This window comes from Amblyomma americanum, chromosome 3 (genome assembly GCF_052857255.1).
Source record: "Amblyomma americanum isolate KBUSLIRL-KWMA chromosome 3, ASM5285725v1, whole genome shotgun sequence".
NCBI lineage: Eukaryota > Metazoa > Arthropoda > Arachnida > Ixodida > Ixodidae > Amblyomma > Amblyomma americanum.
This window is the reverse complement of record NC_135499.1, coordinates 162,361,245-162,377,490: the sequence shown is the minus strand read 5'-3', so window position 1 is coordinate 162,377,490 and position 16,246 is coordinate 162,361,245. Positions and strand designations below refer to the sequence as shown.

The following is a 16,246-nucleotide window of genomic DNA, read 5'->3' as shown; positions in this document are numbered from 1 at the left end:
CGATTCACTTATCGCAGCGCCGGGGGGCAGGTGCGAACACATCCGGCGATATAGGCTTCGCTGGACGCGATAAGGGAATTGGCGCCGGGACACCCGGTCACGGCTTCCCGGTCTCGAGACCCGGGCGCCCCCGAGCGCTGGCCCCCAGCGACGCGGTGAGCAGGAAGGGAGGGAGGGCGCGTCGGGATCGATGGCGTCCGCGTCACGTGGTGCCCCATTGAGGCGCCCCGAAGCCCCGCACGCCAACACGTGCTCGGCAGCGCTGCCTCGCACGCTCACACACGCACGCACACGGTGAGGAGCCACGCCAGCAGGCCGTCGGCAGCGCACGCGCGGCGTCGGTGCTTTCCGCCAGCGGCCGACAGACTGGCCCGGAGACTCTCGGAAAGCCACCGGCTCGTCAGTCGGCGTCGCGGAAGCCGGGAGCAGGTTTTCCCGCAGTGACGCCACTGGACGAGAGCCTTCGGACGAATAAACTCGTTATTCTTGCACCCAGGCAAAAAGTGCGCGCGGGTACACGACAGGAGAATACTGTTTGCAGAAAGCGGTGAAGCGAACCAATCCGTTAATTGGATGTGTAGACAGGTTCGGGCGCCGCTCAAGAAAAAAAGATAAAGAGTTGACTGGACGATAGATCGAAGGCCAAAGTACTAACTTGGGCGGTGTTCTAGGCAGCGTCCATCCAAGCTTTCTTTTTTTCTTATTAGGATAAGGTGTGTGACGGGAGGTCCCCGATAATGCCCTGGACAGTGTTAGAAAGGAGAGACCCCCGAAGGCGAGTTGTGAGAGGAGCGAGCAGCGTCCCACATTTCCGTTTTATTCTTTGTTTACCCTATCATGCACGTCCAACATATTCTGCGCACGGTGGAGCTCGCTCATTTAACACTGTGTCTTTCTTCTTTGGCATTCTTATCCGAAAAGATTGCAACATAAATGTACAATCACTTACTTTAGGGGCCAAACACATAAGCGTAGCGAGAGGACAGCCTATTGCAAATACTGTGGTGCCTTTGCAGGCACCACTTCAATGTCCAGTGTGAAGCGAAATGTTTTCGCAGTCATTATCATCCTGGCTACGCCCACTGCAGGGCAAAGGACTCTGCCATATCTCTCCAGTTAACCCTGACATGTTCCAACTCCGGCCACCCTATCCCCGCAAACTTCTTAATCTCATCCGCCCACCTAACTTTCTGCTGCCTTCCCTTAGGATCCATTCTGTTACCCTTAAGGACCATCGGATATCTTGCCTTCGCATTACATGCCCTGTCCAAGCCCACTTCTTCCTCTTGATTTCGATTAGGATGTCATTAACCCGTGTTTGGTCTCTGGCCCACTCTGGCCTCTTCCTGTCTCTTAACTTTACACCTATCATTTTTCATGCACAAACGCCTGTTTAAATAGTGAACTTCCGCATCATGTTTCAGAACCCGTCCCCTCGCTTCTTCAAAGCGACAGACATGTATTTCATCTTTTGCGGAAGCCTTGTCGAAACGCATGGTGAAGTCAACCGCGAGCAAGATCGGCTGTAGCCTCGTTTCCATTACAGGATTAGTGTTCATCAGATAAGGGCATCAACGGGTATTTTCATTTACACCGGTTGCTTGTGCATGGGAAAACAAAGCCTTTATTGATTTCGACTTCTCTGAATGACTCCAGCCATTTTGCAAATGCGCGCGTAAGCTGTGAGCCAGACTCGTGCTACCATTTTTTTCTCGTGCAGTTCGAATCCAAGGGCGGAAACGAGGAATGTGGTTTAACATCCGGAATGTACATGCGGGCTATCAGGTACTCAGTAGTCGATGGCTTCGGATTAATAATCACCGTCTTGGATTTCTTCATCGTGCACTGACGAAGCACCACAGCACGTGGGCGTCTTGCCATCGAAATGCGGCCGCCGCTGCAGGAGACTCGATCTCGCTACCTTGGGCCTTGCAGCCGAACGCTACAGCCACTGTGGCATTGTGGTGGGTGCGCGGGTTGAAACCAGTCGCAACTATTCCTTGGAACACTTCGAGTACTAAAAGCTATGGATGTTCTTACATTGCAAGAATTCCATTTACAAGCACTATAAATGACAGGACGAAACGGCGGACCTCATCGTCAGACTCTTCTAGAACCGTGATGTGATCTTTTTTTTTTTAAGAAGTGGGAGTAATGTGGCATTTTGCTCCTGTGCGCCCATTTTTTTTTTCGCTTTTACTTTGTCTTACCAGGTGTTTCAAGGTACGCTTCGTGATTTTCAAAAATAGGCTTTCTGAGGCAAAAATATGGCTTTTGTGGCATAGTGTTACCAGGTTTGGCGGGCACCAGAAAACCGGTGAATCGTCTTAAATAGTAAGCTGGTTAACTAATTTTATTAATTAACGTTTTAAATATTAGAGCTAGACGCATAGTGTCAAAAGAGGTTTGTAGCCGGTCGTTATTAATAGCCATTTTAGTTTCTAGAATTTCGAAAACGTCATTACCCTTGGCGCTGTGGTTCGACAAAACATGGCTTTTTCGACTGGCTACGTGCACTGGAGTGGTTGCTTCGCCTGCATACTTGACAAAAAGCGTGTGTATTTTGGCACGATGTAGCCAAACTTTGCTGGACTACAGTGGCGAGGATAACTGCGTTTTCGAAATTTTAGTCTGATAACTACTAACGACCGGCTACTAATTTCTAATTGCAACCAATTACCTGTAGTAGTTATGAAGTTAAATATCAGAAATTGGTTAACTGCCTTGTTACTTAAGACGATTCACAGGTTTTCTGGTGTCCGCCAACACAGGTAATACTATGCCACAAATCCATATTTTTATCTCTAAAAGCCTATGTTTGAAAATTATTTAGTCGTCTCTGACACATCTGGTATTTTCGGTTCATCAAGAATCTGCAAAGCGATGGGTTGACAAGCAAATACGGCTTCCAGTTTTATCTGACAAACTCCTTCTCGAGCTCAGGTCCTTGGGGCAAAACACAAGATGCCGTTCAAGCATAACATCACTGCTACGTTTAACATATTTCAAGCCCATAAAATCGCTGGGTTTTCCTCTGTCCTTGTAAGAAATATACCATTGTGGTTCGAGCGTTCACGTTGAAACGTTTCACAGGAAATCCAGCACATGTTGCGATCAATTCATCCAAAATTGAAGTCCGAGATGGTCACGTAACCTCGCTAAATATTAGGCAAAAATCTTGTCGAGACGGATTACGAAACCTGTGAATCTAATGAGATTTTTGTCACCTAATGAAGCGTTCGCTCATTGGTCGCTCTCTGGGGCTTATAAAGCAACCGCGGTGTGCTCCGAGAAACGAGGAAGCGCTAACTTCGCCCTTAATTTATGAGTGCTACGCGCCGCGTATAAGGCAGTGTAAAACTTTGCTGCGATATGCTAACGGCAACGTGATCTTCAAGTCGTATGTGCTAACTAGATGTATAATGAAGGCCAGATCAGAGCCTCTTTAAATCTCGGAGCCTTCACAACTTGCAGCTGTAACTACAAGCCCTCAAAGCGCGGGACAATGGATCAAACTGCCGGTGTTTAGGGCCTGGAAGAACATATCTCTGACCTCGCAGTCATTTCTGCGGTTCCACGCTGCTACGAACATTGGTTGGCGAAGCCACGAAGTGCACGCTTAATGGAATACAACTCAAGAACAAAGCAGCAAGCGCCCATCAGAGAAGACCCTCTAACCAACGGCAGTGACCTATTGTCGTGTCGTCGCGCTCAATCTTCTTGCACCTGCGGCCAGCTGCGATGTCAGGCTAGCAGATGCGAAGCGGTGGAGTACGACGTCATGGCTTCAGGTCGGCGGATTTGGTTGAAGGGCCCCCTTTGAGGGGCATTTGTCGCTGCGTTCTGGAGTTGCATCCGACTATAACTGCTGTGACGATCCAGTTGCTATGATCGAAGCGTTTTAAGAGTTGCGAGCCCGCATAAAGATAGTTGTGAATAACGTCGTCACTAATGAAAAATGCCCTTTTACTTATATTCAGGTGGTGTACCGCGAGTGGACTTGCGCCATGCTGGTGCCCGTGTACGGTCCCGCGGCGGCCGCCTCCTCCGGGCGCCGGAAGACCGCAGACCGCGGGTCGCCAGCAGCAGCGGCAACGGCGGCACCGACCGCGCCGACGGAAGAGGCCCCCACGCCCCCGCCGGTCAGGCCGTGCCGCCAGTTCTGCCACCGCGTCGAGGAGCAGTGCCCTTACTTCCACCCGGCTGCCAAGGAGCAGTACGCGGGGGAGCCCGTATTCATATGCATCGGTGAGTGGCTACTTCGCTTTCTCTTTCCCTCGCCGCGACACTGTAGGTGGCAAGGTAGGCCCCCCCCAAGGGTTCCTCGGCCAAACCGGAAGTCGACGTCAAGTCACACGTGAGACACGTGAGTGAGTGAGTGAGTGAGTGAGTGAGTGAGTGAGTGAGTGAGTGAGTGAGTGAGTGAGTGAGTGAGTGAGTGAGTGAGTGAGTGAGTGAGTGAGTGAGTGAGTGAGTGAGTGAGTGAGTGAGTGAGTGAGTGAGTGAGTGAGTGAGTGAGTGAGTGAGAGTGATCTTAGACAGCTGTATTAGTCGAAACGAAAACAATTTTTCTTTTTCCGCTCTCGGCTCGGTCTAAAATAATTCCCAGGACCGACAAGCAGCAAGCATTCGTTGCATCACCGCAGCTTGCGAGAAACATTGCGCCTATTATTGCCTCACAATGCTCAACGCTGTTTCACAATGCGCCGAGCATGTGAAATCCTTTAGTTTGGTTGGCTTCATCGCATGGCAGCGATGTGGTGTGGAAAAATTAGTACAAGAGAAAGAAGGTCACGCTCAAGCACTACCCACGTTCATCTCGTCATACGGATTCACAGCGCTAGCGCTGCCGGCCGGCGCCCAAGGCCGCGCAGCCGACCTGCCTTCGTGCGAGAAAAGTGGTTGAAGAGAGACGTTGGGAGAAGCGCCACTTACAGGGGAGCGGCGCGCAGTTCGATATGTCGAATGACCGGAGAAATTAGAGTTCGTTACAGTGCGTGAGTTTCTTATATTTTACGCAGGATTTTCAAACGATGGAGTGTATGTGCGAAATAATTAATAATTAAAGATATCTCGGTTGGGTATATCCAGATCCGTCTGCCATGAGGCCTTTTATCAGAATGCCTTATTATCGGTATCACAACATAACATATTATTATCGAAGTACTTCCTCCCCAACATTTCAGCGTTTGAACGCTTAGAGCTGTGTGTTTTAGACATGCTTCAGTTGTATTTCGTTCTGCACCTGTATTGCTTTCCACAAAACGCTGAATGTTTCTAACTAGCTTTCAGTTCCTGCACAGAAAATGATGCCGTATTCCAACTGTTTGGATTTTCGATACCAGTCTAAATCATGCGAACTCGCATGGTAGTTTAGAAGAACACACCTTTTTCTGAACACCTTAGTGAAGTTCAGCCTGTAAATCCTACTCCTTCTATACTGACAATAGAGACGTGTTTTATTCGACTAAAATATGCTACCTTCCGTCCCAAAACTGTCCGAACACGGTATTGTTCGTGCTGCATTCGCTTCCAAGTGGAAACTCGCGATTCGCGCATTCCTACTCAGCTGTTCTTCCGGGCACCCAATACTAGCGTATTCGACTCTGCATCGGAACTCCTTTTCTGGCCGCAGCGCAGTGTTATATCGAGAGCGTGGGACGGTGGGGCGGGGCGTGGGGCGGTGCAAACGGCACGCCGAGTTTCCAGGGGTAGACCATGACATGACAACCTTCTGTCGTCGGCACTACACACACTTGTCTAGTTTCTCCACGTTACTACAGCCCCTGACCTGTTTTATGTCAGATCTAACAGTCAGCCGAAATCTCACAGCAAAAGTGTGAGATTGCATGCTACTTGCACGTTATTGCAGTTTGCGTGAACTTGCGGTGACTTGTGATCATTGTCTGGGACGACTCAGTACAGACACTGTATTTTCGTTGTTCCCTGGTCTTGAGCCATCCTGCATATGGTCTCGGCCGTGCTTGATAGCATAAAAGTGCCATAATTCTTACTTCCTTTTGCGAGTGTTTGCTTTGACCATGCCCTCACGCTTTTTCTTCGCAAAGCGAGCTCTCGCCCTACTTTTGACTACTTTACAGCATGATACTTTTGGACTACACAAAAACTACCAACCTTCAGAGCTCGAAAGTTTCAGACTCACATTTGCTCAGCGAGATAGGCTTGAGAATGACAACTCGGCGTCTTCACCGTGACGTTCGGAAGTGAAACTAGATCACCAGGAGCAGCGTGCTAGGGAACTAAACCTAGGAAAAAACGGGGGGAAATGGGGATCCAATTGTCGCCATCCCCTCTCACTTGTTCGATGTGCGATGAAGAATGCGAATACGAGAGGATGTGTGACCCGCTGTCTGATTCTGCGCTCGCCTTTCTCGAGCACCTGCGACGCGCCCCTTCCCGTTACCCTTCCTCTTTCATAATTATTCTTCACTTCGGCGTCGTAGCCTCCTCGTCAGCCTCGGTGTCATGTTGTCAGTGACGTGGGACGTGAGTTGCAAGGACAGAATTCAAGTGAGCGCAACGCGCAACGCACAAGGCGACGACAAAAAAAGCACCATGAGCGAGAGGGGGTTCCGAACTGGGGAGGCTGAGCTGCCGAAAGCGCTGGAGCCATAACTATGCGTCAGGAAGGGCGTGCTATAAGAGGTTGAGGCGGTGAACCGGGGTCTGGTCTGCCGTGTTCAACAGCCCCTCTGCCCTCGCCCCGTCGCACAAACGTTGGCTTTCGTTCTTTTTTACCTCTGCTCACGCTTTATTTGAGTTTGTAATTAAAACCTTGTTTTTTATTCCCTCAATTCCGTGAGGTCGTCGTCAGTTTATTTGCACATAGAAAAAAAAAGAGGAGGCCTGCACGCGAGCGACGCATGACAGGAACGAACAAAGGGAGAAAGGAGTTGGAGAAATCAAGAGAGACGAGAGACGCAGGGCCGACGTACGCCGCTCAACGGCGGGATAGGAAAACTTAGAAGAAAGAAACCCAAGCAACGGGAGAGGGCGCCACCAGTGGGGGAAAGAGCCCGTGGGAAAAGGCCCCAGCGGGGGAAGAGAGTGTGCATCCTTTCTTCTTCTTTCTTTTATGTCACCGGCCTCCTCGGAACGAACGTATTGATTAGTCTCCGCTCGTGGCCCAGTTGCGCATTGTGTGTATTTGTTTGTCTGCTTTTCCCTTTTGGTTTATCCCATGTCTTTCTCTGCCGTCTCTATCTGCCTGTCTTGTCCTCCACTGCCGTCTTCCCTCTCATATATACCTTCTTTCCAGCGCTGCTTTTTGTTCTCACTGTGTGCCTCTCTCGCACCCTCCCAAGTCAGCCTCCCCTTCTGTTGTACCCTCCGTTGCCCTTCTCCCCGGCCTTTTCCCCCGCCCTGAACCCGCGCAGGAGGCAAGAGAAATCAAACACACCGAAGAGGCCGACAGCAGCCCGTGGAGCAAAACTTGAGGCTTATTTTATTTCTTCTACTTTTTCTTGCTCTTCCGTTCCACCCCGCTTTGTTCCACCGTGCTTGTTCACCCTCTTTGCTCGCCGTCGGCTCCTGCTGTTCTACACCGTTCAGCTGCTAACTGATCGAGATGGCTTCATTTGTGCCCGGGTCTATCTCCGCCTCTGCGTGCACTCGCGTTCCGCCTTTTCCGTCGGCGAATGGATAGTGAGGAACCAGAGTCGACGCGAGCGTGAGCTCGGAGCTGCACTTCAATGCTCGCTCGAAGATGCGACTGCCTCATTGTCCTGTTCGTTTTACTCGTTGTTGTTTTGTTTTTTTCCTGCCCGCTCCGCTCCGGCTTTTCTATCAACACACTCCTGGAGAGCGCTCGCGGGTGAACGTGTAGGGAAAGCAGAAAACAGCGGCGCAATAAACACACGCTTGTCGCGCGCACTTTGCGCGACTTCTCCGGGAAGGAAATGGGCCTAACCTTCCTTCAGGCGACGGCTTCCTTTGATGGAGCCACGCAGCGCGCGGCGTCATGGGCGGCAGGAAGCGCCGCGACCTCGCGACTCCGCTTCCCTTCGTACGTGGCCGAACTAAAAGCTCGACATCGTATCGAACGCTCGCTCTGTGCCTGCTCTGTCAATAGTCGCGGCAAAGGGATCGCTTGTTGTCGTTGCTCGCAAAGTTTGCCGCATTCGCTGCACGCGGCGCGGGACGCGAACAGCGGTAGCACTTAATTTACGATGGCGGACTGGAAACAGTGTCGCCGACTGCAGTCGAAGTATAGCATGAACGAAGGTGCATTCAAGAAGTGTTGCCTAATTTTTTTTAGACCGGCTGAGTAGGGCAAAAATTTGACGCGACATTGCTTTCCAGGGGATAGGCTTATCGCCCCAGGTTACGATCTTGATAAAAGTACATTCATGCTACGAGTTAAGGTAGCTTTTACAAAGCAGAGGAGGGCGGTATGAGGGGAGAAACCATCAATGTGCTGCAGAAGAAAGAGAAATGAAATTAGACAGCAGGGCACCCAGTGGGTTCCTTGTCGGTATGTGCTTCTGCGCCATGTTAGTCTGTGTGTGGCTGCAATGTTGTGTGCATGAGCTTCACCTGTGAGACATAGCACATGCGGACAGGTGTTGCGTTTCTGTACTGAGCTGTGCACCAAGCGCGCGCTGCTCAACAGGTTTGGCTCGCACCTTTTACAAGCGTTGGACGGCTAGGGGAACGAAAAGTGCTGCTTTTGGCGCCTGTTTTAGGAGGGTCTATTTCGGGATTACGCCGTAAAAGTCCGTAAATCCCGTTTTAAACGTTTCGAGCGCAGCCGTTGCTTCCTTAGTGTTCCATCCCTGCTTAAAATCTACCAGTGAATTATCTGTATTTCAGTTCGACACCGACTAGTTGCGCGCGGCGGGGCAGGTCAGTAGGCTGCTTTAAAGCAACCGTAAGCAACCCTCTTTGGGGTGAAGCTGAGTTTCAGCGACAGCAGCCATCTTCAGTGCGTTTAAACATCATGCAGCGGCCGAAAGAGTTGAAGAGCTGAGCCGCTAAAACCTAAAACGGCAGCATCAAACTCGCGCTCTGGGATGGGGACAGAGGCAGTGTTCGAAAAAGCCAAGGGCGCTCGGGGTACATTGACCGAAGAGTTATTTTGATCGATTCAGCTATCGTCATCGGGTGCATGCACAGGATCTATGTTAGCGAGCTTTCTGGATGTCTCCACAATCAGTGTTAGTGGTCTACAGAGGAATGTACTCGCTTAAACAGGTTGAGTAAAATTTTCGAACGTGACGAAGTATATCACCAATAAGAATATGCGGAATAGACGCAGTCGGGACATAATAAAACAGGGATCGCTAAGCCAAACCTTGGCGCATTTTATTTCGACTTGAGCCAAAAAAAAATAAACCGAGACTAAGTCAGATTTTGCTGCAATGGAAAGCTCATTCATCGATTTCGCTTTTGCAAAACATGTGAGAAAGAAAGGTGCTTAGTAACGCCTAGAACACCTGCTCGCAAATCCTACGTGAAATAAAAAAATTATCCATATCCACTCGCGAGAGCCTGCTTTGTCAGCTTGAGCCTTATAGGTCGGACTGTTCCGAGCGTGACTTCATTAAACCCTTCCCCAGCGCTGCTTTCTCATTTACCGCGCAGGATATCAGGAGATCGGCGGAAGATCTAAACAAAGAGTACAATAACGATGTAATAATTAGCCCCGTCGCCGATGAAGCAAGGATGCGCCTCCACTGCAGTGAACCGAAAGCGTTTAGTTGTGCTAGTTGGCAGTGCCTTTCTCAATTCATTGTTGCGAGCGAAAAGGCGAAGGCAGACAGAAAACGTCAATACTAGCCCATGTCTTGACGTTTTGCGTCCAGCACGCGTCTACCATTTCGCTACTGCTCATGAATGTAGAACGCTAGCGTGAAGTCAAATATACCGGTATTCTAGGTTCCATACATTCTAGCTAGTTTACTTTTCCGCTGACGAAGTGCGGACACTGGAAAAGTCTCTCAGGTCAGTACTTGGAACAGAAACTTGCTATTCACTTGCTTTTGTTGAAGCACAGCAGTGATCCTGGTTGCACACAATGAATGTTCTAATTTTTTTTCGCGCTGTATGCACAGTATAGTAACTTTTAAACATTATCTTCATAAATACAGCTTCAAAACAACCGTAGGAAAAACATTTTCTGAACAAAACTGCGCAAATCGAGACTTTCACCACAAAGAGAGTCAAATCCAAAATTTACACGCTGATATTGACTAAATTATTTGCATAATTTTTATAACGTTGTGGTGTAGAGTTGCTCTAACCAATATGTAAAGCGTATAAATTAACAGTTTGGATGGCGCTATGGTTTGTGCGAACAGCAAACTTTCGTATTTTCTCGGTTTGCATTTAGTTGTATTTGGCTCATTTCGAAGAAGAAAAAAACTTCAAATGTTTGTCTTACAGTAAATGCCAGCAAGAGCGCGTTAAGCTGGCTTTCCTAAATGCGATTCTTTAGAAATCCCGACTTCAGCACATACTGTACTGTTGGCCGAGCTAGTTCGGCGTGCTCTTCGCAAAAGGTCGCCAAAAGGTCATGAGCTCGGAGTGAAGTGCGCGGACGTGTGTGGGCGTTGTTTCTTCATTTCGTCCTCTTAACCTTTTGGCACCTCTTTGTGAAGAACCCGAGTACATCTTACTCATCTTTCACTTCATAGTTCTTATGCCCTGAGGCAATAAACATCGCTTATAAAAAAAAACACTGCTTTATGCTTGGTCCAGCTTTAGCTGGCCATTTAAACGCGGTATCATGCCGCTGGCGAGCTTCGCAACGAACTACTCGCTGCTTGCCTTCCCTTCATCGCCAAATTCTTCACCGTATGATTTTAAGCGACATCAGAGAAGTGCATGAGAGTGGGAGAAAGGCTAGTTGTTTAAGATACCACGTCTATAGGGCCAGTCACGCACATTCTCATGTTCGATGTCCTTACAGACGCTGAGGAGAGCCGTGAAATGGCACAACGCACTGTAAACAAGTAAGGATAAAAAAATTGGCAGTGGCTTAGCACGTAGCGAAAGCTAAGGCATAGCTTGGTTAGCCTTGGTCAATCTTGACTGCAAGTCCAGGTTAGTCTGGCTGTCTGGCTACGTTGTTGTCACGTGGTTCGTCACGCGGTTGGTGACGTGACCAGTCACGTGGTTGGCCACGTGGTCCGGTGCGACCACGGTGGGAATGCGAGCACGGCGAAATGTTGCTTTCGCCACAAAAGGAGAGTAAGCTGTCCTCTAGCGCGCTTCCTTTTATATGTAAAAGGGAGTGTGCTTGAAGACAGCTTACTCACATTTTACTCCCACATAGGCTTATTTGTGTGTAGAGTGCACGCACTATTTTCACGTTAGCCCTGTGCATATCGGGCCATCTGCAAACCAGAAGTAAGAAAGAAAACTCCGAAGAAAGAGAGATCGGCAGAAGAAAGAAAAGGCCAGAAGGTTAACCAGGCAATGCCCGGTTGTCTACCTACACAAGGGGAGGGGGGTGAAAAGAGCGAAAAAGAAGAGAGGAGGAAAGTTGAGTTCGTTATATAGAGCGCGTCCAGGTTGCCGTTCGGTTAATAGAAACAAAAGGATGCCCGCAGTCTGTCTGACAGATTGCGAAGCGCACGGGAAATGCGCTCCATGGAGAGAAACGTCACCACCTCGATTTAAAATAGTTCGCTCTAAGAGCTTTCTACGTAATGTCACATATTCAGTTTGACGTTGCGATGTCCGATTTAGCTCTACACGTGAACATAATATGCACGTGCACATTAAACTAACGGCAGAGTTTTCAAGCCCGTCTTCGTACCCGCGTTGACAACACGCGTGTTGAATACTCACAGCCTGTCTGTCACAAATTACAACGGCTTGCGACTCATAAGCCGCGAGACCCATGGAAGACTTATATAAGGCGTCGGAAAATAGCCAACCGAAAGGTAGTTCTTCGTCGTTACGAAATTACACGACCGCCCACTCAAAGTTTTCACCGGCATGGTTCTTCAGCACTAACGAAGGTGAGCATAACGGTCAATCTTAATTGAATAGAGCAAGCATCGAAATCGTTAACGAAACGTCAACACACGTATGAATCGCGCCGGAATTTTCACGCTTAATTATTTGTTCACATGTCTGTCCTCGCACGAAGGGCGCGTTACTACGGAGCAGGGTGACTTTGAGGCACAAAGTGTAACCAGCTTCAAATCTCGCTGTGACGCTGCTTTGAGGAGAAAATAAAAAGCAAAAAAAGCCAAACAAATCTGTTCCACTGCAAAAACGTAATACTCGATGAAATAAATTTGCATGAAGCCAAGTCCACAAAGTTTCAAGTCAGCGAGGAGGAACGAAAAAGCGATCCCATAAAACTTGAGGGTAAGGCATCGAATCAGGAGCTAAACCACCTTGTATTTAAGATATATGCTGCCCAAGTCGTGAAACTGACAGAGAGAGGGAGCGAGACAGGAGAGCCAAGAACACCACTTAACGGCGCCTTATTATTTTACACCTCTGCTTGGCGTTCTTTTTGTCCTCTGCCTTTTTTCCAGCACTTACCGTTCACTTTGTGTCGGCGCGCATTTCCTCGCTCTTCCCTAGGTCTCCCTTTCCATCCCGCCATATTCCCTCTTTTTATACAGCCGCGCTCGTATCACCGCCCGTCGCCGCACTTCGCCGTCATCGCTGGAGATAAAAGCCCAGTTAAGCGCGGGCTGCTAGGAGCTTTTTCATCTCTACCTTCCTTAATCCCCCGTATGCTTTACTCGTTCCCGCTCACCTCAGGCTCCTTTTATAGCTTATGGCCGCCCCTTCCCAACTCGCTCCCCAAATCCCTGTTCTCTGCTCCCGCATATCCCTCCCCCCCCCCTCCCCGCCGTCCTCTCTTTTATTATGGCTATTAATTCTACGTGCGCGCTCTGCCGCGCCGCGCGTACATTCAGGGAAGCGGCAAGAGACTCTAATATCGCCAGAGCGGTGGTTATCTTTGCTATTTATTCTCCGCGACGCCGTTACTTATTCCCCAATTTTCCCATTTTGTTTCCTTATTTTATTCATTTCTCGTTCATCGCAAATTGGTGTCGCTATACTCGCGACACTCAGTGCTCGAGCTCGGGACCCGAATCTCTTAAATTCTCCCCCCTAATTTGTGGCAGCCTCGAGAGTTTCTTATATGTATGGCCATCCGCCCCCCCTACCCTCGCGCTCCCCCCCTTACTCTCCACGCCTGCTCACCATGTCCTTTCGCCTGCGTGTTCCGTTATCGGCGTCTGTCTTTCCTACATCTGTTTTTTTTTTTCACCTTGCTGTTCTAGAAGGTTAAACCTTATTATCACTACGCCTTCTCGAAGTTGTTTCTCTCGTAACAAAAAAATGACGTTCTTTTTTTTTTGTTTCATAGACGATATAGGGAGCGGAAACCTTGCAGAGATCTTGCGCCTTGCGTCAGTCTTACCTATGCATATCTATATATCGTCACATTTTGTGCCGCGTACTTTACTGTCGCTATTTTGTTCTTTTCTTTCGATATTTTGTGTTTCTCTTCTCAGTGTCCTTTCCCTCGCGCCGTCTAATCAGAGGTGCTTCGCAGGGTGCTCGCGGCATGCTTATTATTAATCACCGTACTTTGCCGGCAGCGAAGGGACGACCATTCACAGTCAACCATTATGACCCTTTATGTGCGCCTTTCCACACACCCTTTGCAGAGAAGCACACCAGAGTGATCTGCCTGAGGCCAACGTTGCTGTCTTTACTGTCATAAACTTCACTCTCTCCTCCGCTGTTTTACTTTGCATGACGAAACAGCGCCTTTGTTTGTTTTTTGCATGTGCTTCCTCAAGAAAAAAAAAGAAATGGTAACACTAGGGACCGAAGCCTTATCGTCGGTTTGTACTCCTACCGCCTAGCGGCGCTCTCCTGGTCCGACCGGTCTGCGTCGTTTAGGTGTTGCAGTCAGCGAGAGCTAACGAGCTGCGATTATGCATGCCGTGGATAATCCTGGTCGACCACGCAAGTTATAGCGTCGCATGCGCGATGGTAGCTATCCACTGTCGCTTTTGCCGCTTCTGGCTCGCTTCTCTCAAGTCCGGTTGAATTTCCCCTTCCCGAGCACCGCAGCTCGCCAAATAGTAGCGATAAAAACAGGGCTATCAGCGCGTTTTTATTCATTTTTTTACTCCTGACTCTCAGAGCTGTATATCTCCCTTCTTAACGTATTGCTCGGCATACGCGTCCTGAAAATTTTACTAACTTTTATGATTTAGGCAGCGGAGTGGATTCCAAGAGAGCATGATCCTGTCAGGGGGCATGGATCCGACAGGCGGATGAAATCAGGAAGTTTGCGCGGATACGGTGGCCGGCCGCAGCGGGTACTGAACAGGGTTAATTGGAAGGATATAAGAGTGGCCTTTGTCCTGCGATGGACGTAGTAAAGCTGCTCCTAAAGTCCGCAAGCTAAAGACGAAGAGGAGGAGGAGGGAAAAAAGTGTTAGGGTTTTAACGTAGTTAAACCGAGGGGTGCAAGGGATGCGAAAGCACCCCTTGCTTGAAAGGTGCGAAAGCAAGGGACCTTGATGGCGCCAAGGTCACCCTCAAGGTCACCCCTATTGGCTAGGCCTGGCGCGACGTTCCTCCGAACTAACCCGAGCTTACCAGAGTTACTCCTAGAGTTCACGCAGGATTTTGGGCTTGAACCATGTCAAATACTACTTTTGAACTAAAACTATTTGGCGGTAGTAACAGGGCCCTGAAAAAGAAAATAACGCTTGCTCCGCTATGGCCCAACACGCTATAAGGCCAAACACTCTACGGAGAAGGGCGAGGGTATGGAAAATGGGGCGAGTGAGCTGCATCATATATCATAAGGGGGGGGGGGGGGGGGGAGAGACGTAAGGGAAAGGCGGGCTCCCGCTCAGCACGCCATCCGAAGCTGCAAGGCATTAATGGGGCGAGGAGAGTGTTAGTCTTAACTTTTAAATGTAAATCTGCTTGTTCTGCTTTTAATGATGTGCAGCAGTAGCAGGTTCCGGATAAATTCGACCACATGTGCTCCATTACTGTCTACTGTAAATTCCGCACAAGAGCTTTTTGGGCGCGGTGGCTCAGTAATTAGGGCGCTCGGATACTGAGCCGGAGATACCCGGATTCGAACCCGACTGCGGCGGCCGCGTTTCGATGGAGTCGATGGAGGCGAAACGCAAAACGCACCTTGTGTTGTGCGATGTCAGCTTAAGTTAAAGGCCCCCGGGGGGTCGAAATTATTCCGTAGCCTTCCAATAGGGTACCTATTTCTCCGTCTCTCTCCTTTCACTCCCATATTCCTCCCTTCCCTTACGGTACGGTTGAAGTGTCCATCGAGATGTGGGGCAGTTCCTTTCCTAAAAAATATTAAACAAAAAGCCACTCATTTCGCTTACAGCCGCCATAATACGGCCGCGATCCGGACCCACAGAAGCGCGTTACTGCGTTCAGCACCAAGCCTTCCCAGGCCATAGCCGCTGAACCATCATAGCGAGTTTTCCCTTTCATTTCACACCAGCTTCATGCGTGATAAATGATCTCGTCTTCTTCCAGCTTGTTTCTTGCGGGGTTTGATTGTTTTTTTTTTTGTGCGTGTGCGCTTATAAGCGGTTCGCGTTTGGGTGATCGCGGCTATAATCTGCGAAAAGTTCCACTTATGACATTTTCAGGTTTCTTTTTTATTGTTCTCAGAAAACGAGCGTAAAAAAATACGAATGTAACGACGTGCTGGCCATCGACGCCAAACAATTGTGACATAGTTGTACGACAATGCCTACGGCGGCAACCCGTAAACGCCGAACCTTTCACCGTTGAATGCGTCGTCGAAAGTAGACGTTCAACGTGTGAACGAAAAAGAGCGTTCGCTCGCTACAGGTTAGGTTGGCTCATTAGCGTGGACACATGCCTGTCGAGGGCCTCTCCTGGCTTTTCCTCGCTGGCTTGAGCACTGCATTCGCTTGTTATTCTTTAATTACCGAGGGAGTAGATCCGTCTACTGGGCACATAGCTTTGTAACGTTCTCCAACAATCCCGACAATAACGAGCATGTATGCATTCTACGACCACTACTTCGGAAGAGATATTCGAGCACGATGTAACGCGGTGAGTTATCCACGCTGCTTCATTGCCGTTTAAGAAAATGATAATGACGGAAATGGGAACGAACATTTAGGACAGAGAACTCGCGCAGCGAGTGCGCTCTTTTGCCTGAAAATTCCAGCGCCTTTGCGCCAAAACACCTTTCCCAAACAAGTACCAACTACCA

General features: G+C 49.2%; 1 protein-coding gene across 1 annotated transcript in view; it reads left to right on the top strand.

The window, feature by feature from the left end:
• Mid1 (calcium-permeable channel component Mid1) overlaps nucleotides 1-16,246 on the top strand; it is a 134,459-nt gene that overhangs the window by 79,143 nt on the left and 39,070 nt on the right. Inside the window, exon 2 of the mRNA XM_077658573.1 lies at nucleotides 3,981-4,248. Within this exon, the coding sequence (XP_077514699.1) occupies nucleotides 3,981-4,248 (268 nt within the window). The remainder of the gene's footprint in view (nucleotides 1-3,980; nucleotides 4,249-16,246) is intronic.